The 22,508-nt window shown below is 44.7% G+C and overlaps 2 protein-coding genes across 6 annotated transcripts in view; both read left to right on the top strand.

Moving 5' to 3' along the window:
• The window catches only part of ABCA10 (ATP binding cassette subfamily A member 10), a 54,374-nt gene extending 49,386 nt beyond the window's left edge, over positions 1–4,988 (top strand). For all 4 annotated transcript variants that reach the window (XM_070388986.1, XM_005899331.3, XM_070388987.1 and 1 more), the window contains 3 exons: positions 2,439–2,518; positions 3,570–3,625; positions 3,744–4,988. In XM_070388986.1, coding sequence (XP_070245087.1) covers positions 2,439–2,518; positions 3,570–3,625; positions 3,744–3,842 — 235 coding nt within the window. In that variant the 3' untranslated portion in view covers positions 3,843–4,988. The remainder of the gene's footprint in view (positions 1–2,438; positions 2,519–3,569; positions 3,626–3,743) is intronic.
• Positions 4,989–15,466: 10,478 nt separating this feature from the next.
• The window catches only part of ABCA6 (ATP binding cassette subfamily A member 6), a 62,855-nt gene continuing 55,813 nt past the window's right edge, over positions 15,467–22,508 (top strand). The window contains exons 1-5 of one of the 2 annotated variants that reach the window (XM_070388989.1): positions 15,467–15,613; positions 16,045–16,128; positions 16,730–16,830; positions 18,900–19,104; positions 20,780–20,941. In XM_070388989.1, the coding sequence (XP_070245090.1) occupies positions 16,735–16,830; positions 18,900–19,104; positions 20,780–20,941 (463 nt within the window). In that variant the 5' untranslated portion in view covers positions 15,467–15,613; positions 16,045–16,128; positions 16,730–16,734. The remainder of the gene's footprint in view (positions 15,614–16,044; positions 16,129–16,729; positions 16,831–18,899; positions 19,105–20,779; positions 20,942–22,508) is intronic. The other variant, XM_005899332.3, reaches the window with a different exon arrangement.

Raw genomic sequence — 22,508 nt, 5'->3', positions numbered from 1 at the left:
GGGCCACTAGGAAGGAGGGAGGGGCCTCCCTCGCCGCCCAGCCGTAAAGAGTCCGCCTGCGATGTGGGCTTTGATCCCCGGGTCGGGAAGATCCCCTGGAGGAGGAAATGGCAACCCTCTCCAGTATTCTTGCCTGGGGAATCCCATGGACAGAGGAGTCCAGCGGGCTACGGTCCATGGGGTCGCAAAGAGTCAGACATGACTGAGCAGCTAAACAGCAACAAGGACACACAGGAGACAGACAACACCTGAAAGTTATTCTCAGTGAGTGTTTCGTATTAATGGGTGGACAGTATGCGTGTCCATGTGTGTGTGTAAACTGTAGAATGACAGAGATTAGGGGGAAAGTACAAGCTTGATCATCAATTTAATGGTTTTTTTAAACAGACAATGAAAATTCTGTATCAGTCTATAACATTTTACCAAATACGAAATCACACCAAGAGCTCGAACAGACTCACATGCCTCAGAAAGGCTGACTTTGCCTTAATGGGGGGGGGGGTGGTTTAAGATGTCCCTGGGGATTCTGCAGGCAGGAATGCTGGAGTGGGTTGCAGTTTCCTGCTCCAATTGGGGTTTGGATTTATCTCTCCCACTAACCTCTTTGGCCCCGTCAGCTCTTAGTGACAGCCCACGGGCTCTTCCCCGACTCGAGTGGACTCTTTGTTGTGGCCCGAGGACTCTAGCTTTGGCTCGTGGGCTTAGTTGCTCCTAGGCATGTGGGATCTTAGTTCCCCAATCAGGGATCAAACCTGAGCCCCCCTGCATTGCAGGGTGGATTCCTAAACCCTGGACCACAGGGAACTTCCCTGACTCTATCTTAAATTAATTGACTATAAATAATTTGATCCTCCCTATAGTTCCTTTGGGCTTCCCTCGTGGCTCAGATGGTAAAGAATCTGCCCGCCATGTAGGAAATCCAGTTTCAGTCCCTGGGATGGGAAGATCCCCAGGATGGGAAGATCCCCCTGGAGAATGGAATGGTTCCTTTAAAGTTGCGTGAGGTCAGCTGTGAGTTACAAATAAAGATAAGCAAACCCATGTGAATAGCAGACTGAGCCAGAATTTCATTGAAAGGTGTACAGTTTTCTTACATACTACTACTCTTTTTAAAAACTATTACTTATGAGCACATATCATGCTGGAGGCTGGACACTGTGTATGGACTAGATAGATAGACGAGGTTCTTACGGTGCTTGAGTCCTTTTGAGGAAAGAGTATTAGCAAAGGAAGATGCAAATGAATGAGGGTTAAGGGTGGACTTTAAGGCTGAGCAGGTTTGGCCGGTGGAAGAATGGGGATAAGAGTCACTCTTTTGAGAAAACATCACGTGTAAACACTCAAGAGTGAGCTCTGTGCGCAGAAGACGGAGAGAAAGCTCATATCCATGATGTGTAAAGAGATGTCTGCACATTTGTTCTCTACCTGTGTCCCTGTTTCTGCTCTGCATATAGGTGTCTGTACATTTGTTCTCTACATGTGTGTCTCTGTGTCTGCTCTGCAAATAGGTTCATCTGTACATTTGTTCTCTATATCTGTGTCTCTGTGTCTGCTCTGCAAATAGGCTCATCTGTACCATTTTTCTAGATTCCACGTACATGCGTTAATGTACAATATTTACTTTTCTCTTCAAGGGGGAAGGGGCTGTGGGGTGAATCAGGGAGATGACTGATAGTATGTATAAAATAGACAATTAATGAGAACCTACTGAAGATCACGGGGAACCCTACTCAGTGCTCTGTGGTGATCTAATGGGAAAGAAATGCAAACCAGAGGGGATAGGATCTGTATCCATATGAGGCTGATTCATTCTGCTGCACAGCAAAGACTAACAACAGTGTAAAGAACTGTCTCCAGTGAAAATTAACTTAAAAACCCCCAAGGACGTAATAAATAAAAAGGAGAAAGTTATTAAGTGTGTGTGAATTTGATTCTTTTGAGAAGTCTAAAGGAGAAGGACCAAAGAATGTTCACTGAATTGTGCAACATGAGGTCCCGGATGGACATATTTGGGAAGGCTAGAGGTCAGGGAAGAATTTTTTAAAGGGAGAGAGCTCTACAAATTTTAATTCTTGTACAAAAGATTGAAAAGAATAAAATTTGATTAAAAGGTTCCAGGGAGCATAGAAAGATTGGCTTTTGAGAGTAAGAAATAAAATACAAAAGAAAGACACCACAGGCCAAGTGTGAAAGTGTATCAGAGTGATTTTTCAGAATTTATCTTGAACAGTAAGTTAGGGGCAAGCAGATTTTTGTCCTAATCAGATTTTTATGACGAAAGATAATTTTTTGGCTCAGATTCATGTTTTATCAAATTAAACTATTCGCCTTTTATTTAAAGGAAACGTTTAAAAAATTCTTTGGTTATTTTAGCTGTCAAGACCTTCCCAGTATTGTAATGTTGAAGGATAGTAACTCTCCCTCTTTCCTCCTCCCAGATATTCGTTCGTGATGGCATATAAATTAGCCATAGAGGATGTCCACCCTCTGTCTCAGACCTTTTCCAAATTAGAGGCAGGTGAGTTTAGACTGTTGAAACTTAATGTACTGGAAATATTTTCATATGGAATGGATATCACATAACTTCAAGGACAAAACGTATAGCATCAGTCAAGCCTTGGAAAATTTCCCCTAGAATAGTCTTAAAAATCTTAAAGGGAATGCATGGGCGACCCTAGACTTGGCTTCATGCCACCCGATTCCCCCTCTGCTCACGAGGAAATAAGTCAGAACACTCTGTCCTGGTTCCCTTGCATACCATTGGAGCATAATTATCATTGTGGCATCCCAAAGAACACCAAGACGAGCTTCTGGCAGCTCCAGGTTTGTCAAAGTCAGAGGCACAAGAGCAGAAGCTTGGAGCCACGGATTCAATCTAACTGTGGATACCTTCTACTCCACTGATCCGTGTGCTTATGTCAGTGCTGGGACGACTGAAAACATGCAGGGATGAGACTGGCGAGTCAGGGTCGGAGAGGCAGTTCTTAACTGGCGTCAGAGGCGCTGAGCACAGCTCACGCTGGGTGTTTCTGGTACCTTGACATGTGAGAAGCATGGCGTTTACTGAACGGGACCAGCAGGGAGTGCACTCCGTGGATCTGTAAATACAGACCAGGAGCAGAGGCTGAGGCGCTTAGGTGCATCACTGACTCACTGCGGGAGACAGTGAAGGGCGGGGAGCCTGGCGCGCTGCGGTCCACGGCGTCGCAAAGAGCCGGACACGACGTAAGCACTACACGACGTAAGCACTACACAACAACAAAGCGATGCTCAGCAGTTGATTTGGAGGCCAAAGCACACAGGCACAGAGCCTCAGAAGGCCGCACGCTGAAAGAGCCACACGGTTCTCGGTAACGAGAGGGAGGCTTACAGGTCGTTTACACGGGGATGCAGTGCTCTTTTGACTAGCCGTATCAGCACTCTTTAATTTATCCTTCAAGAAAATGCAGTTTACTTGGCCCATATCCTAAAGTATCTCCTGAATTCGAAGTTGCTGTTAACGTTGCTGGCTTTGAAAATACTTCTGATGACAAATGTGCAGACCCTAACGTCAGCCCCTTTACTCGCAGTGAAACAGGCCTTCGACCTGGAAGAATACAGCCTTTCCCAGGCCACCTTGGAGCAGGTGAGGTTTTCAACCCTCGAGCATCAACCTAGGGCATCTTTGTGTGAGTCTCAGGGCACCCTCACCTTTCAGAAACACCCTGACATGGTCGTTGCCTTCTTTATTTTCTCTGACTTAGGTATTCTTAGAACTCTCCAAAGAGCAGGAGCTGGGGAATTTGGATGATGACGTGGATACGACAGTCAGATGGAAACTTCTGCCGCAGGAAGAGTCTTAAGACCCTGAACCTCCTCGTGTCAGATGTTAGCTCTCACTGCATCCTCAGTTCCCATAACTGTAGAAGAAGCTCTTGTTCTGAAGTTAACAGAGCATTCAGTAGTTCAGACATTCAATAACGGTTAAGGCTTTTTATATTTTTTATTTGATGTGGACCATTTTTAAAGATCTTATTGAATTTGTTACAGTACTGCTTCTGTTTTACGTTTGGGTTTCTTGCCCCTGTGTCATGTGGGCTATCTGCTCCCAGACCAGGGATGGAACCCACACCCCCTCTATCGGAAGGAGAAGTCTTAACCACTGGATCTCCAGGGAAATCCCGTGATTGGGTTTTAAATGGCTTTTTAAATTTTAGAATGGAGAGAAGAGGCAAAGATAGGGAAACGCAGCAGACAAAGTTAATGTAATCAGACCCTACACTGATCAGGCCTGTTTTGTGTTTAATTCATAAATCACATGATGTTAACATGTGCTGTGTTGTTCAATAAGGCTGACTGCTCAGCACGTGTTACAAATAAAATCTTTTAGGCTTTTTATAACCCTAGACTTTAAGCTTTAATCTTTTTAAAGCATTATTTACTTAAGTGAGTGAAGTTGCTCAGTTGTGTCCGACTCTTTGCGACCCCATGGACTGTAGCCTACCAGGCTCCTCCATCCATGGGATTTTCCAGGCAAGAGTACTGGAGTGGGGTGCCATTTCCTTCTCCAGTGATTTACTTAAGTACCAACTTAATGTGACATGGACTGTCAGAAGATCTAAAAAGCTGATAGATGAAAGGACACAGCATAACTTTTAGACTTAATCATATAATCTGATTATAAAATGAATAAATGCTGGTTTCAGGGTGTATAGAAATTATGTGAGTGAAGATTACGGGAATCTGTAGTAAAACCACAGTAAATATTTTGGCTGACCTATGTTCAACATGCTTTTCAGGAGTACTTTTTCGAAGTTGGCATCAGTGAGCCTAGTAATTCTTTATACTTCTCACTTACATTTCCGGGATGTCTCCCATGTCGTTATAACCCTTCTGCATTCTGTAGCAACTTGATGGCATTCCTCTGGTGTTCTACCATGTCAGCCTTTTTCCTGTTCCCTGACAGTCTGGTTCCATGCACATTTATAAATAAAGCTGGGATGAGCTGCGTTGAAGTCTCATTTGATACAGTCTTAAGAGTACGGAGCTCAGATATCAACTCTTAGCTCTCTGCTCTGTGAGACTTTGCTCTCTGTTCTCTGACCCGTAGAAAAAGTCAGTGTCCGTCCTCGGCTTGCAAGCCAAGGAAGCAACAGGAAATTGTCATCTCAGGCTCCTTGACTCTGACTTTGCTCACCTGCTGACCTCTCTTATCTGCTCTGTGGTCAGCTCCTTTGTCTCCAGCTTGGCACTGACCTAGAGGTAAGATTTGTCCCCTTGCCTAGACTCTTACAAACGGCTCTTTCCACCGCTACTGGGGGGATTTGTTTCGTGGCTGTGATGGATCATCACCATTGGTCAAACGAGGAGTGCAGTGAAGAGCAGCAGCTTCCTCCTGACCTGGGAGAGTGCTCGAAGCGTGCATAAAAATTTGACATGTATTTCAAGCCAGATGTTATTTCATATACATTACAGTTAGTCCCCTGGATGCGAATGAGTTCCATTCCAAGAGCATGTTCGTACATCCAATTTGTTCAAAAGTCCAACACAGGCAGCCTAGGTACCCAACTAACACAGTCATCTGTACAGTCCTGTACTGTAGCAGGTTTATAATACTTTTCACACAAATAATACATTAAAAACAAAAGTAAAGCGCTTTTAATCATACAGCACAGAACGTTGAAAAGTGCAGTGGTACCGTATGACAGCTGGCACACAGGCTGCCATCAGTGAACGGGCAGGATGAGCCACTGACCAGGGAGACGGAGGTGGGGACGGCAGAGCTGAAGGGTCGCCAGCAGCAGGAGGCGGGGGCCGAGCTGCAGTGTCACCCACGCCTGTTGGTGGCACAGTGTCTGGTTCCTTAAAAGAGGAGCTCGGTGAAAAGCAGCACCCGCCACTGTCCACAAACGTTCTCACTCCAGTCAGATGGAAAATGGTCAAAAGAGATGCAGCAAGCTGTGCGATGTCCTCAGACGCAACTATTTGCCAGCCAACACCGTCAGCTGTCAGAGAAAGTCACCTCCTCTAGCAGATTTCTTTAGCTGCTTTGAGCAGGGCGCCCTGGACTTTCACTTTGTAAATTTCGTGCTGCTATAAATGGAGACCATGCAACTCTGCTCAGCTTCATTCCTTCTGCCCTTAAAATGGTGGCTTTCTGGCTGGTGCCCATGGCCACAGAGAGGGCATGGTACGACCACCAGGAAGGCACAGTTTGGAAATAGTAGGAAGAACTTCTCCGTGTTTTCAGCACGATGTCTTAACTGATTGCAAAATCCCCACATCTTTGGGGATTTCGTATTTCACAAATCTCTACGCCTGGTAGCATTTCCTGGGTTCCTAGGTTTCTCCGGTGGCAAGAACTGGACTCACACTTGCTGACTCAGGTAAGGAGGGGCTTGTTGTAATCCCAGGCGTAGCCCAGAACAGCAGCAGGCCTCTAAGAGCCGGCCTGAAGGTCTTCCTGCAGGCAGATGCCCTGCGTTCCCTGACCTGGAGCATGTGCGGCCTCAGTGGCGCCCCCAAGCCTTGCTGTGCGCCATGACAGGCTGACCTCCTCCTCCAGGTGCCCAGCTCAGTGTGTCTGCGCCCAGCCTCCTTCTGCTTAAAGTCCTTGTTTACTTCAAGTCTCATCTTATGCCACGGCCTCCTCTGTTCCTCCTGCCTCCTCGCCTCTCTCCGTGGTCCTTGGCTTCCTCTCTTTCCCAGTTCTCATTCCAGAGAGCTGAAGCTTGAGGTTGGCTTTGCTTCAACTTGGACTGTCTTTACAACCAAGAGCACACAGGCTAAATGCGAGGCCTCGGATCCACCGTACAAATGACGGTCAGCCCTCTGTTAAGAACGACCCTGGGGCCTTCCCTGGCGGTCCCGTGGCTGAGACTCCGTGCTCCCAACTGCAGGGGGCTCAGGTCCCATCCCTGATCAGGGAACTAAGAGTTTGCACGCCGCCACAAAGATCAAAGATTCTGAGTGCCACAACTAAGAGCCGGAGCAGCCAAAGAAATGAATAAATAGATCTTTTGTAAAAAAAAAAAAAAAAAGCCTGGCCTCGTGCCTCCGGAGGGCAGTTTCCCCTGAGGCAGCTGTGAAGCACTGTGTTCCTCGTGTTCGATAAAACCCATCGGAGTTCAGCTCCTACACAGAGTGTGTGTCCTTCCACACAGCCCTTCCTCCCATTGCAGATGCATGGAATTTCAGGTGAAATAAGACAAAACCACTTCAATACCTTAAGTTCAATAAGCTTCAGCCTGTGTCGCAGGGACCCAGCATCATACTGAACCTGGATATCAACCACCAAGAGTGTGAATGGAATGTGTGCGCCCACCTGAGATGCGGTGGTTTATCGTGGGTGAGAATCAAGGACTTAGGACGGTTCTGCATGAAGCCGGCTCCTGTGAAAGGCCACTCAGGCTGGGGCAGGGGACGCCCGCCACCTGGGAAGCTGGTCCAGACACTGGCTAGAAAAAAAGTCCGAACTGTCGTCAAGTGGCAGGACAAGAATTTATCCTATCCACGGGGTCCAGAAATCCCAACTGAAAAAGCCAACCTGTGTCATCAGAAACATGAGCTAACAAGTATCGGCGAGGATGTAGAGAGACGGGAGCACCTGTGGGCTGTGGTGGGGACCTCAGCTGGGGCAGATGCTATGAAAAACAGGATGGAGTGGCCTTGAAAAGTCAAAACCAGAACAATTGTATGATCCAGCAAGCCCACCAGAGGTTGCAGATCCAAGGGAACTGAAAACAGGATATTGAAGAGGTGTCTGCCTTTCCCCGTTCACCGCAGCGTCATTCACAAGAGCAATGATGAGGAAACCGCCTAAGCGCCCTTTTGCAGATAAAGAAGGTCACACACACACACACACACACACACGAGGAACGCTACTCAACCACAGGAAAGCGGGATATCCTGCCACTGGTGACAGCATAGAAGGAACCTGAGAGCATCGTCCTAGTGAACCTAGAGAAAGACAGAGCTGTGTGATCTCACTTAAATGGTGAGTCTAGGGAAGCCAAGCTCACAGAAGCCGTAGAGCGGTGGTCTCCGGGGTGGAGGGTGGGAGAAATGTGGAGACACTGGTCAAAGGATGTAAACTTCAAGTTATAAATGAATACTCCTGGGGATCTAATATGCATCAGGATGACCTTCATTAACAATATTACATTCTTGGCAGTTGCTAAGAGGGTAAATCCTAAACAGTCTCACCACAGAAAAGAAATGGTAATTATGTGACGTCATGGCAATTGCAGGACGTTGCGTTAGCTAACACACATCGTCATTTTTTGATATAGGAGTGTATCAGATCAGCACTTTGTATATCTTAAAAACGTACACAATCCTGTATGTCGGTTACATCTCAATAAAGCTGGGGGGTGGTCAGCCTAAAAGGGGCCAGTGAACAGCTAGGAGGCACGGGAGGTCAGGCAGACAATAAGGTCAGGCAGACAACAAGGTCTGTGCAAAATGTGGCTTGTTCCCAAAGCGGCAGGAGAGCCAGCCGACACAGAGGCCTCTCTGAAAAGAGAGGAAGCAGTGAGATGGCAGGCTGGCCAGAGGCAGAGCTCACGGGCATTGCTGACACCCAGATGTTCGTAACACGCAGCGTTTGAAGCAGAGCAGATGCTGATGGGTTGAATACAGAAGCCAGTGCCTCTGATGATGTAGCAGGATGGCTCTAGATGGGACTGAAAACGCTCACGGTCGCCATGGAGCGCTGAGCTGAGCTCCCTGTGCTGTGCAGGCTCCCACTGGCCACTTTACACGTGGCAGAGCTCATAGGTCTGGGGGTGAGGGTGGGAGGGAGCCCCACGAGGGAGGGGGTGCGTGTATTCACATAGCTCACTTACGTAACACAGTACCGGACACCACGTCGTGAAGCAACTCTACCCCAGTGAAGATACAAAACGGATGGCTGCAGGTAAAATGAATGGACATTTACTGCCCAGAAATTCTAACTCCATCTGGTTTTTAAAAATTGTTGTAAAATATATGCATAAGATTTGCTTGAAATAGAGTAGACACAGGTATTATAGGAATAGGAACATTTATAGGAAATACCTAGAATAGGCAAATTCACAGAAGTGGAAAGAAGAATAAAGGTTCAGGGTGAATGGGGAGTTACCAGTTTCAGATTTCCTGTTTTGGATAATGAAAAAGTTTTGGAACCAGATAGTGATGACGGCTGCACAACATTGGGAATGTGATTAATGTCATGGAATTGTACACTTAAAAACGGTTCCGATGGCACATTTAATCCTGTTTTCTAAAATATAATTTAAAATAATTCTGACATAATACATGATTGATATAAAAAATCGTACACTGTAAAGCAGTCTAAGCTATGGAAATTCTCTTGCTTAGTTAATACATTTTTCTATCCTATACATGTAGGATAATAGGAAGTCACTTGTTTTGAAATTGTCTTATTTAACAACATACTGTGAACATCACACCTTCTCGTTTGATTGTATTTGTATGTCATTGCTTGAGACGCCTGTGTGTTATTTCAGTGTTTGGATGTACCCACAAGGTTTAGTTGAAAATGGATTGAAAGATATTTAGGTTCTTTCTAAACCTCCCTTTGGAAATAACGCTGCAACTGAGGCGGTTGTGCGTGGTCTTTGGTGACCGTCTTCCTGCTCCCTGGAGTCTGCTGCTGGAATGCCTGGGTCAGAAGTTTTGTCCGTGCCTGGGCTTTCAGCTTGAGGCTGCCTGGAGTGTCTTGGGTACTCTGCAGACAGGTGTCCGACTCTGCATCGAAGTCAGCCCCTCTACAGCAGCAGTCTCCCGATAAAGGAAGGGATTAGAAACTGCTGGCGATCAGGACAACTCAAGTGCCCATTTCCAAAGCTCACTTTGCTGTGTCTGTTGTTGTTATTGTTGTCTAGTCGCTCAGGCCTGTCTGACCCCTGCGACCCCATGGTCTGCAGCCCGCCAGGCTCCTCTGTCCATGGATTTCCCAGGCAAGAATACTGGCATGGGCTGCCATTCCCTTCTCCAGGGGATCTTCCTGACCCAGGGATTGAACTCAAGTCTTTTGCATTGGCAGGCAGGTTCTTTACCACTGAGCCAGACCTTTATTCTATTTGCTATAGATAAAATGAAAAAAGGAAACCAAAAAAGATGGCATACATAGATCGCCATCTCCGATGGATGAACGGTGCGATCGGTGGAAAGGGAGTGGAATTTGAAAAGCCCTGTTCTGTTCTCCCTCCTCGGGGGGGATTCCTGGAGGCATGAGCAAGCTACGGGGACGCCCACCTGGCACTGAAGCGAGGTCCTAGGAAAAGAATGTTCCTTCTCCCAGGGGCATGACACTGTGTTTCTCCCTCCTCAGAGCCAGCCTGAGGATCACACGGAGTGGAAAAAAGTGTCTGATCAGTTACCACCACCACTGTGATGACCACATAGCACATAATGAAGCTACAAAAAAAAGGAGAAAAGTAACAGTGACCAAATCGGCTTCCAAGAGGGTCCACGACAACCGACTGTTGTGCTGAGTGATCTAGACCTCTGTGTGATATGGGAAAAGTTATTGGCCAGAAGAGGAGAATTCGACTAGAGAAAGATTGAGCCTTAGTAGAATAGTCAGCAAAGCTCTCTACAGAGAGGAACACAAACTCCAGAAGCAGGGACATTCTTAAAAAGTGCTGTTGTGAACTCTGCGTGAGTCACATTCAGAAGTGCTGGCTGAGCTCACATCAGTTTCCCCTTCTGCGGGGCCAGCTTATCTCGTCTCGTCAGGCTCACGGGCTGGGCCCATGTGACTCCAAACCGAGGATAACAGAAGCCTGAAGTGCTGCCAAGCCCAGCCAGATGCCCCCAGAGGTCCGAGTGAGTGCCGACGTGCAGACAGCTGGGGAAACTTAACAGACACGTCTACAAACTCCTCGTGCTGAAATTCCGTCCTCGGGCAATGCTGTTACAATCCTGACACTTGATCCTATAGATTCCGGCCACAGGTAGGTGTCTGTATATGTTCTTCATAAAGCAGTTAAGCAAAATGTGGAAGTGTGTACGAGAAAAGGCAAAAAAGGAGAAGTAGACGGATGGCTAAAGCGACTGCTGCAGCTAAAATTCCAGAAATTCCATGGCTAGCGCTAACATGCCGCCAAGATGCTAAGCTCTAGTTTACTCGAAAGCTTCTTTATTTAGAAAGTGAGTCATGACCACATATTTTGTTTTGCTTCATTCAGGTTCGTTTATAATCTTGGACAACCAAGACACCCAAAGCTCACCCTCTTTCTGAACACACGGAGAACACTCTCTGCCATGAACCTGAAAGCTTAATCTGGGAGCCAGCAGACCAAACCACGCTGGTAAGAAAGAAGCAGCACCAACCGTCTCCACGTAGGGGTCCCCCGTGAGGAGACCCTTCCTCATATAGACCTTCAGTGCCTGGCTTCTCACTCTCTATCACAGTTGCCAGGCAACACCCCAGTTTTGGTTAAACCTGTACGACGGAGATCAGCACTGGGAGAAAACATACATGAACAAAAGGAATAAAAGGACTCTAGTTTTTGTACTTATTTATTCATTCATTTGGCCACGTTGCATCTCGTCGCAGCAGGCAGGATCTTTCGCTGCCGCGTGTGACTTCTCTAGGTGTGGTGCCCGGACTCGGTGGTTGCAGTGAGTGGGTTCTCTGCAGTGGCTCGTGGGCTCCGGAGGGCACGAACTCCGTAGCTCTATGGCATGTGAGATCTTAGTCGCCCACCAGGGATCGAACTGGCGTCCCCTGCATTGCAAGGCAGATTCTTAACCACTGGGCCACCAGGGAAGTCCCCCAAAAGCCTCGCTTTAAGTGGATGAACATGCCTTCACGTGGAGTCATAGTCTGCCTGCCAACTCCACTGCATCCCTGACATAATCACTCTTTCACTGAATTGGATAACCAACTCAATGACTTTGTCAAATACATTGCTTCTCAGACTCAAACACCTCATTCTTTTCTTAAACTCTCAGGAGAAGACATTGCATTCCTCTTGACTGTGAAATGAAAGCAATTACAAGAGAATGTCTTCACATTCTTTCACAACCTCAGCATCCAACCAGGCTTCCTTGGGCTTCCCTTGTGGCTCAGATGGTTAAGAACCTGCCTCTAATGCAGGGGACCTGGGTTCAAGCCCTGGGTTGGGAAGATCCCATGGAGGAGGGCATGGCACCCCACTCCAGTATCTTGCCTGGAAAATTCCATGGACAGAGGAGCCTGGTGGGCTACAGTCCATAGGGTTGCAAAGAGTCAGACACGACTGAGCGACTAAATCCAGCACAGCACACTGACTTTCTTCCCATTAGCGTGAATATCATTCCCGTTCGTGTGATGGAAAAACATTCCTCCGTATAAGGCCAAGATCCACACCTGTGCTCCTGGCCCCACCACATTGCCGCCCCCGCCCCCCTTATTCAAGCACATTCAAATGCCCGCCCACCCACAAGGGCTGCTTGTTAGGTGAAATGGAGATTCCCAGTGGAGGACAGTAACCCAAATAACTTTGGGTCCCCGAGACAACCTCAGGGGAAAACAGTGGCATGATACACACGTGAAATCCTGTCCTTATCCATTCCCATGTCAAGTTCATCTGCAGTCCCAACTAGCAATTATAACTCTACAAAGTCATAGACATCTCTAAGATTCCTAAATCTCTAAGAATTCTCTCAGATTCTAAATTGCTAAGATTCGGCAGATCTGAAGAAATGAGTAGTGGACCGAAAGCTCTGCTTCCTCTTTCACAAAATTGTTTACAGTAAATGAATGCTTTGTTGTTATTGCTCAGTTGCTAAGTAATGCCTGACTCATTGCAACCCCATGGACTGCAGCCTGCCAGACTTCCCTGTCCTTCACTATCTCCCTGAGTGTGCTCAAACTCATGTCCATAGAGTTGGTAATGCCATCCAGCCATCCCATCCTCTGTCGTCCCCTTCTCCTCCTGCCTTCAATCTTTCCCAGCATCAGAGTCTTTTCCAATGAGTCAGCTCTTCGCATCAGGTGGCCAAAGTATTGGAGCTTCAGCTTCAGCATCAGTCCTTCCAATGAATATTCAGGGTGGATTTCTTTTAGGATGGACTGGTTTGATCTCCTTGCTGTCCAAGAGACTCTCAAGAGTCCCCTCCAGCATCACAGTTTGAATGCATCAGTTCTTTAGCACTCAGCCTTTTTTATGGTTCAACTCTTACATCTGTACATGACTATTGGAAAAACCATAGCTTTGACTGTACAGACCTTTGTTGGCAAAGTGATGTCTCTGCTTTTTAATATGCTCTCTAGGTTTGTCATAGCTTTCCTTCCAAGGAGCAAGCGTCTTTTAATTTCATGGATCAGGAAGATCCCCTGCAGGAGAGCATGGCAACCCACTCCAGCATTCTTGCCTGGAGAATCCCATGGACAGAGGATCCTGACGGGCTACAGTCCATGGAGTCGAAGAGAGTTGGACATGACTGAAGCAACTTAGCAAAGCACAGCACATGTTTTGAAAACTCACAGCAAAATACTTGTTGAAGTTTTGTTTGTTTTTAGTTCTGCATAGGATACACTGATATTCTAATCTGAGGACTCACATCTTCAATTCCACAAAAATATCATACCTTTGCTTATTTATTCCCTGTATGTTCCCTGTTATAAAATGCCTACTGAGCACTGCACAGTCCTGTGAAGCTTCTCGATTCATGCAGAGGCATGCGGTCCAGCTTTATAACCTGTGGCGGACAGAGTCAAGGTCACGGGGTACGGACGCACCTCTTTGGACTCTTGTATTTCTGAGGTAGCATTCACAGTGTTGACTCTAAGTTTTCTCATTTTTGGCCTGTAACGATGTGCCTCCATTTCTTTCTGTTTCTTCCGATGATTCTCCCTTATTTTCTTCTGTTTTTTCTTCTTCTCTTTTAAAGTTTGGTTTTACCTCTGAACTTCCATGTTTTACTCTCTATTTTGATGTGTTTCTGGCTGGAAGTCGGGCCTTTCCTCATCACAGTAGGCCATATTGATGGTGACTGACTCAAGTTTTAGTAAGGAAAATAGCACCCCCGCGCCAAATAAAAATAAATCAGAATAAGGATGTCAAGAAAGAGGAATAGAAAGAACACTCAAGAAGCAATGATAAGAAGTGAAACCAGTAAAATACATGTAACTAATTATTGATACTGTAGTTGTGAATCTTAACGTAACTGTAAGAAGTGAAGTGAAAGTCACTCAGGCGTGTCCAACTCTTTGTGACCCCATGGCCTATACAGTCCGTGGAGTTCTCCAGTGGGTAGCTGTTCCCGTCTCCAAGGAATCTTCCCAGCTCTGGGATCGAACCCAGGTCTCCCGCATTGCATGTGGATTCTTTACCAGCTGACCCACCAGGGAGTCTATAGGATCTAAAACAACAAAATTAATAAAAATCCAAAATATATTTCAGGCGATTTAAAGGAAACTTAGATTTTTTGTGTGTGTGGGTCATTGATCTTTCACTGATACAAATCTTTTAATAGTGTTTACAAACTTCTACCCCATCCCCTTTCCCTGAGACATTTAGAACATTTGCATTTCTATGTTTTTGCCAGTTTTTAGTGTAAAAGACACATACTATTTCACTGCTGACTATTTTCAAAACCAGAGCTAATTACCAAGGAGAGAAATGTCTATACAAAATATCATGACTTTAAATGTTTGTTTTAAAATTATACCTCTTTTCTCCAGAACACATCTCAGATTCATGAATATGAACATCTGTGCCTTGGGAGCTATGTCAAATATTTGAGATTTCCCAATTCACAGACTTTGCTCTCTTGTTTTGTGGTTTACTTTGGCGGGTCAAGAAAAGTTTGTCACTCTTTACAAAGACAGACGATATAACAGGAATTGAATATATTTCAGTTTTTCCCCTAGCCGTCACGTATAAAAATTGACCTGAATCTTTTCCTAATTTTTTTCCCATCTTTAGCAATCCACTTACTTTTGTTTTGCTCAGATGCCTTATGAAATCCTGTATCCATGATGCAGGAGAAAGGAATTCGTTCATAATTCTTCCCTAGTCCAACTTAGATGTATCTCCAAGGCAGACTATGGATTGCTTAGCAATCCAATTGTTTTGTAGGGAAAAAGAAAAAACAAAACAACTCAGCTCCCGCGTGTTCTGTAGTGCGTGGCAGTCAGATATGTCAATGGCAACTGTGTTTAGGCATTAGTAGTGAAAAGAAAAAAAAATAAAACGGCTAAAGATTTCTCATACAAGTTTAACCATTTTGTGTGGTTAGTTGCTCATTCATTGCCTTTTATCCCATCTTGGTCTCATCACAGTAGCAGAGCTAATTTTGTTTTCCTTGTTTACTGTCTCCCCTGATCCCTGGAGTTGAAAGGCCAAGCGAACAAACACGGGGCTTTAATTCTTAACCAACCACAGACAGTCATTTCCCTGCAGGATAATTGGCTTGGAGAAGAAAAGGCAGAAAACAAAACAAGCTCATCACGGGCAGCTTGGTCTGGCCCCGCCCCTTCTCAGAAACCAGCTTGGGCAAGAGCTGCTGGGAGTACGCCTTCATTGAAGGAACATAGGAAGAAGTGGCCATAAAGACATTTAAATTGTTGCCTCAGGCAAAAAGAACTGTGCTTTGACCCTGTTTCCAGGGCATTTTTTCTCTCATTATCCTGACAGTAAGTAGACCTCCGTTTTGTTGTGTTGTGACAAATATTCGGGCGGACGCTGCGAAAATCAATCTATTTTCCAGATGTTTCCAAATACTTGTGTGTTCTGTACTGAAGACCTAAAAACAAAACGTTTGTTTTTTCCCAGCCAACTTTCATTGTGTAGATAAAATAATAGAACATAGGAAAACACTAGAATTTGCTTCTGTACCAGCTAAGGGAGACTCATCTGAGTATTTCAATATGAAAACCGAAAGACATTTTATTTGCAAACATTTGGGCAAAATTACTTTGTGTTATTTCTTTCCTCTTTCTGTTTCTTTTTTCTCTTTCTCTCTTTCTTTTTTCCACTTACTTTATAGTTGTTTTTTCGTCAGTTATTCAAGGATTTTTGAATTCTGAAAATTGAGGTAAATTGTTTTATGCTTCCTGTTTATCAGAATCAAGCTTCAAGTCATTTGAGTCTGGATAATTGTTCCATGGCATAACTCTTTGGATGAAAGTTGCTCGATTCAATCAGGAAGGTAAATATCAAAAGAAAGTACTTCCTTGGGATTGCTTCTAATGGACTTAATTATTTAGATGAATTTACGTTATCAGAGTTTTTGTTAATTAGCTATGGAATTTCTTTTTAAAAGTAAAGAACAAAAATTATAATTCAATGGGGAACACATGTATACCTGTGGCGGATTCATTTTGATATTTGGCAAAACTAATACAATTATGTAAAGTTTAAAAATAAAATTAAAAAAATTATAATTCAGATGAGATACTATTCAACTGTTCTATTCATATAATTGAATTTCTTTTATAGAATGTCAAAATGGGAAGTATCTTACAGGTTCAGAATTTAATTGTGTTTTCCATTGTAATACTCAATGTTATTGTAAAATTGTGTAAATGGTCCGCTGTACTTCCTTACCAGTACTCATCTCCCAAACAGCATATATTTGATGTAAAATTTTATAATCATGATTATTGAACTAATATTTTAAATCCCTTTTTTGCAGTTCCTAAAGGTAGGAAATATTTTCCCTCAAAATGTGACCAAGGCTTTTTTCTTATTACATTTATTTTTCTAGCTTATCCTCCACCATATCTACTTTCTCTTTATTTAATGAACAGGCTAAATGCATATGAAACAGAAAAGTGTATACCAGCAAACTCAAGCACTTCTGTGCAAGAATCTACTGAAGAAATGGAGGATGAAAAGAGAGACCTTGCTGGTATGTTTGACCGTTTGATCCTTTTCACAGTTAGCAGTGTCCTTTTATTTAAATGCCTCATGGTTCTCTTATATTTTAAGTAGCAGACTGCATTTATTTTGTTTTTTGAGGAGCTGTAAGGATGTATTTTGTTTTATTGAATGAAAGATTCTTGCAATTCTCTAGTGCTTTACAATTGTCGAAAGGCTCACACACGCACAGTCTCATATAACCCTATTTGTTGTTGTTCAGGTGCTAAGTCGTGTCTGCCTCTGTGCGCCCCCTGGACTGTAGCGTGGCTTCCCTGTCCCTCACCACTTCCCGGAGTTTGCTCAGACTCTTGTCCGTCGAGTTGGTGACGCTGTCCAACCGTCTCATCCTCTGTCGCCCCTTCTCCTTTTGCCCTCGATCATTCCCAGCACCAGAGTCTTTTCCAACGAGTTGGCTCCTATAATAACCCTTTTTTTCCTCTCACGCCTATACTGCCCCTACCCCTTCCCCCTCCCGACTGGAAACCACCGCTTGTTCTCTCCATCTGTGAAAACCGCATTTATTGACTTTGAATTTCTCTCCGGTTATTGGAATTGAGAGACTCACAGTAGTCTCTGAAAAACAACCCAGAACTGCAAAGACAAAGTTTTCCTCATTTTTTTTAAAAAGAAAGTAACTAAAATCTAATTATGTGGTAATTAGATTATAAGCAATTATTGAGCTTCCTAGGTAGCTCAGTAATAAAGAATCTGCCTGCCGATGCAGGAGACCTGGGTTTGATCCCTGGGTCGGGAAGATCCCCTGGAGAAGGAACTGACAGCCCACTCCAGTATTCTTGCCTGGGAAATTCCATGGACAGAGGAGCCTGGTGGGCTACAGTCCATGAGGTCGCCAAGAGTCAGACACGACTGAGCGACTGAGCACATAGCAACTATTAAAGCTTCCATCATGGGTAATAAATTTAGAGTCAAGAAATACTAACCACAGCACCTGCAAAAATAGAGGAATTTTAATTGGGGGCATTTATTTTCAAGGCCATAAATTTTCTACACAGAGATTATTTCCAAGAATTATGACCAAGTGACCCACTGATTGTCAGTGTGCATTAAAGCCCTGTATCTCAATAGCTCAACGCAGCAAAGGTTTGTTCGTCACTCTTTGCAGTCTAAGTAAGGTTGGCAGGGATAGGGACGCGGATTGGGCCGGCGGAGGGATCTTCTCCACACAGATACGCAGGGCCCCAGCCTCCTTCGTCGAGCGACTCCGCCACTGATCGCGCGAGACTTTGGAGAGACCCTCAGGACGGGAAGGACTGAGACAGACAGAAGAAGGAAGCTTGCGCGGGGCTCCATTAACCAGGCCTGGGCCCACGTTCCAGTGCCTGCCAGAACTCAAGCGTTTGGTCCCACTGACTTTGCAGAGGCGGGGAAGGCCGTCTAGCATCGTGCCAAACAGGAGGAGAGGATGAATGCCGGAGAGCCACTAGACAATCTCTACCACTCCGCCCCTTCTCATGGATACGGCGGGAGTGGTAATGGTTTAGTTGCTAAGTCAAGTCTGGCTCTTTGCGACCCCCACGGGACTGTAGCCCACCAGGCTCCTCTGTCCGTGCGGTTTCCCAGGCAAGAGTACTGGAGTGGGTTGCCGTTTGCTTCTCCAGGGGATCTTCCCAACCCAGGGATCAGACCCGTATCTCCTTGGCCTGGCAGGCGGATTCTTTACCGCTGAGCCACAGGGATGCCCATGAATACGACAGCTGACAGACTGTTGCTCTTTGCCCTCCTGAACTCCTTCTGGGGGGCCCTGTGTCTTATAGACTTGAGACCACCTGCCTGTGCATATAAGGACTGTAGGCCTGTTCGCCATCCTCGTGGGCTCTGGAATGGCTTCCGCAGTAGTTCATCATTTAACGCAGGAGTTCAGTTCCAGCGTTAGAGAACGACCTGTGGTCAGATGCTGTGGTGTAGATCTTTGGTTGCGTCCCGTGCTCTGAAGAGTGACGGCAACGAGAAGCCAATTTGTCTTCAATTGTTCTGGTCTGTTGACTGAGCTCCTTAAGGGATTACAATCTAAATTTGTTCTCTCTCTTTTTAATATAGGAATGGGGGTTCCCGATACTTTTAGCACTTTATATGTGCATATTTTCACGTTTAAATGAAAATGTCCATTTTCCTGGAATGCCTCCCCAGAGCCTGGGAAGGGTAGATAAATATAATAGGTCTTTTACGGATGTTGTGTACACACCAGTCTCCAACTTGACCCAGCAGATAATGAATAAGACGGCACTTGCTCCTGTTATGGAAGGTAGGTGTGCTGATGGCCAAAAAGTATTACTGATGTGATTATTTTTTAGTGGAAGTATAGTTGATTTTACAATGTTGTGCCAATCTCTGCTGTACAGCACAGTGACTCTGTTGTACACACATAATCATCCCTTTCTTCTGTTCTTTTCCATCATGGTTTATCACAGGATTTTGAATATAGCGGTATGGTAGGACCTTGTTGTGTGTCCGTCCTATATATAAAAGGTTGCGTCTGTTAGTCCCAAACTCCGAGTCCGTCTCTGCTCCATCCCCTTCCTCCTTAGCAGCCACAGGTCTGCTCTCTCTGTCTGTGAGTCAGTTTCTACTTCACAGAAGGTTCATTTGTATCCTTTTTTATATTCCACATATAAGCAATATCACATGGTGTGTGTCTTTCTCTTTCTGACTCACTTAGTAGGAGCATCTCCGCATCCACATTGCTGCAAATGGCATTCATTCTTTTTATGGCTGATCCACATTCCATTGTATATATGTACCACAAAAACATTATGTTTTTGATAAAATGTATGCATTTTTAATTTGAAGCTACAGTTAACTATGATGCTCACTATCTAGATAGCAAGATAGCAGAACTTTGGCAGTTCTTTCTCTCACTTAGCCTGAACTATCAGCCTTTTAAACCCTTCTGGTTTGATGAGGATCTACTTCAGGGAGGCCTACATTTCTATTGGAATTTAAATAAAGGAATAGCTTTATAATTTCAGATTTGCAGAATACTGCCTAGGAGAAATATGTTATTGGTGAGTGTGGGTGTTTTTAACATGGAAATATAATGATTAATATTTATAATTTAGGAAAAAACATATAAATAAAAGAAATTAGATATGGTTATTATAACATTAATTTCAGAACTGGGAAAATTAAGGGTGAATAATCTAAGGATATTTTGTCTACATATGGTATAATTTGTAAACATCTTTAAAGTCCTTCATTCTAGATTTTTGCTGTTTGGCTATACCATGCAGCTTGTGGGATCTTAGTTCCCACCCAGGGATCAAGCCCATGCCCCTGAGTGGAAGCATGGAGCCCTCACCACTGGACTGCCAGGGACGTCCCTAAGGGCTTTCGTTCTAAATGAGGCCTCTGTGTAACTGATAGAACCAAAATGTGCTTTTCACTCATGGGCAGGCCGGGTGCAGTCTGGTTATCTACTCTTAAATTCTGGATTTGAACAGGTAAAATTGCTTGCTGTTAAAGTCACTTTGTGTTCTTGGTCACTGTATAAGGCAAAGACTATATGAAGTTCGTTTGCTTAGTAAAGCTAAAATCTGGAGTCCTTTGACTACATAATAACTGCTACAGTTACCTCTGTTTTTGTACCCCGATTCTCTAATACATACTTATTTCTTGGCATAATCATTTTATATACCTAAAATTTGTCCTAATGCCTGTCATTATTAATGGAAAACTGTTAATTCTCATGCATATCTCCTGATTTTAGAATCTAAAATGACAATAAAAAATTCCTTTTTTTTTTTTGTTTTGCCTTTTGGGATAAATTTAATTTAAAGGTAGAATGATTTTAGTTGATTCCAATGGAAAATAGGTGATGGCAAAGTTGAATATCACATTCTGTTTTGGTGAAACTCTAACAATCCTTTGTGTCTGTTTTTTTTTGTTGTTGTTGTTTTTTTTTTTAACCATATAATTCACAGGAAGAAGAATCATTGGGGCACCAGATGAGAAATCCATGGATGAAATAATGCTAGACACTTTCTCATACAGCGTGGGAGTCATCTTTAATGACCCTTTCTCTTATAAGTTAAAATTTTATCAGAGATATTACATTCCCATTTTGAAGGAGGATTTTTTCACAGGTGACTTTCCATATAAAGTATGACTGTTGTATTTTTCATGTTTTTAACACAAGGAGTAGGGTGGGATGGGCGGCAGAGGTACCTGCGCTAGCACCAGGTTCAAGAGACGACAGACCCTGCTGACCTTGTTCCAAGCTCAGTTGTCTCTTCCCCCTTGAGGACGGCTCTCAAAAACCCAGTGAGTCATCCAGCAGATAAGCAGTGAATTCCCAAGGGCATGTTGGAAAGCACGCAGAGGTGATTGAGACTGAGGTCCCAGCCTCAGGTGAGTGTCCAGGGTTAGCAGGACAGGCTGCTGGTGAGCAGTTAATGACCAGCGCAAGGAGAGGTGCCCGGGGCAGTTAGACCAGGGGATCCAGAGAAGTCCTGTGATGAGAGAAGCTCTGCCTGGAGAAGTGATGGTTCAGTGAACCCCGGACAGGGTGGCGTGTGTGGGGAGCCAAGGACTTCACCTTCCAGAGAGTAAAGGGAGTTGTGGATGGGGGTACTGGGGTGGGAAAGAGCATGTGGTATTCGACATGGCCGAGGAGCCATCCTGTGTAAGTGGGCAGAGCGCACAAAAGGGGACATGGTGGGAGAAGGAGGCTGGCACTGCTCGAGGGCTGAGGCGGTGGAGAGGCATCAAAGCGCTTTGAGCAGGGCAGACGCGATTAGGTTTCCAGGCTTGAGGGAGCGCTAGCCCCTCAGGGAGAATGAGTGAAATGTGCCGAGGACCAGCCCCGGCTGATCCAGGGTATTCGAAGGGGAGACTGAGTCAGCGACTGTTTACATATTTATCAAAGATATAAAGAGTAATAGAATGAGGATAGCTCAGTAGGAAAATTCAGTGGAGAAAAGAGGCTGAGTAGCTTGGTTTATGCGGGAGACCAATAAAACTTCAAGACAAGAAGTTTGCACCACTTACATAGGCTGCAGGCGCCCTCTCGAATAGCGGAAGGTGCCCCACCCTAGACACCTTCTCGAGTGGGTCTTAGAAGCCCAGGCATAATTAGTAAGCGTGGTGGGTTCCGCGCTCCAGATGGAGACTTCAGCCAGAATTTAAAGGGAAGAATGACATGGGGAGACTGAGCGTTGGTGAGCAAGGCCTGTAGCTTTATTTTCAACAGGGGCTTATATACCCTAAGTTACACATAGAGGATAATAGGGGATGCAAAGTCAGCAGTTTTTGATCCTTATCAAAAACCAGGGTTTCTTTACTGCAAATTTATCGTATACAAATGGTTTAGGTGACTTACATCATCTTCTGGCCAGAAGGCCTACTAACATTTTATGACTCTTGACAAGGACTTATCAACAAAGACTTATTTTCTCTAAGAGTAATTATTTTAAGGTTCGGCGCCATCTTCCAAATATAAAATTGCATTTCTATAGGGTGGATGTGTAATGGGTTTACAACAAAGGAAAGAATTCATTACCTTAAGGGTCTAAAGTTACTAACACCAAGGCCACTACTTATTTTTTCTACATACCAACTATATTAATTAATACACATTCAAGGATACAATTCAGGGGATGTGAAAACTTGGCAACAATCATTGGCTCATCAATGAAATCCTTTACTAGTTTA

Source organism: Bos mutus, chromosome 19 (assembly GCF_027580195.1).
Source record: "Bos mutus isolate GX-2022 chromosome 19, NWIPB_WYAK_1.1, whole genome shotgun sequence".
In the NCBI taxonomy this organism is placed as follows: Eukaryota; Metazoa; Chordata; class Mammalia; order Artiodactyla; family Bovidae; genus Bos; species Bos mutus.
The sequence above is the reverse complement of the archived record's forward strand: the minus strand, read 5'-3'. Positions and strand labels throughout refer to the sequence as shown.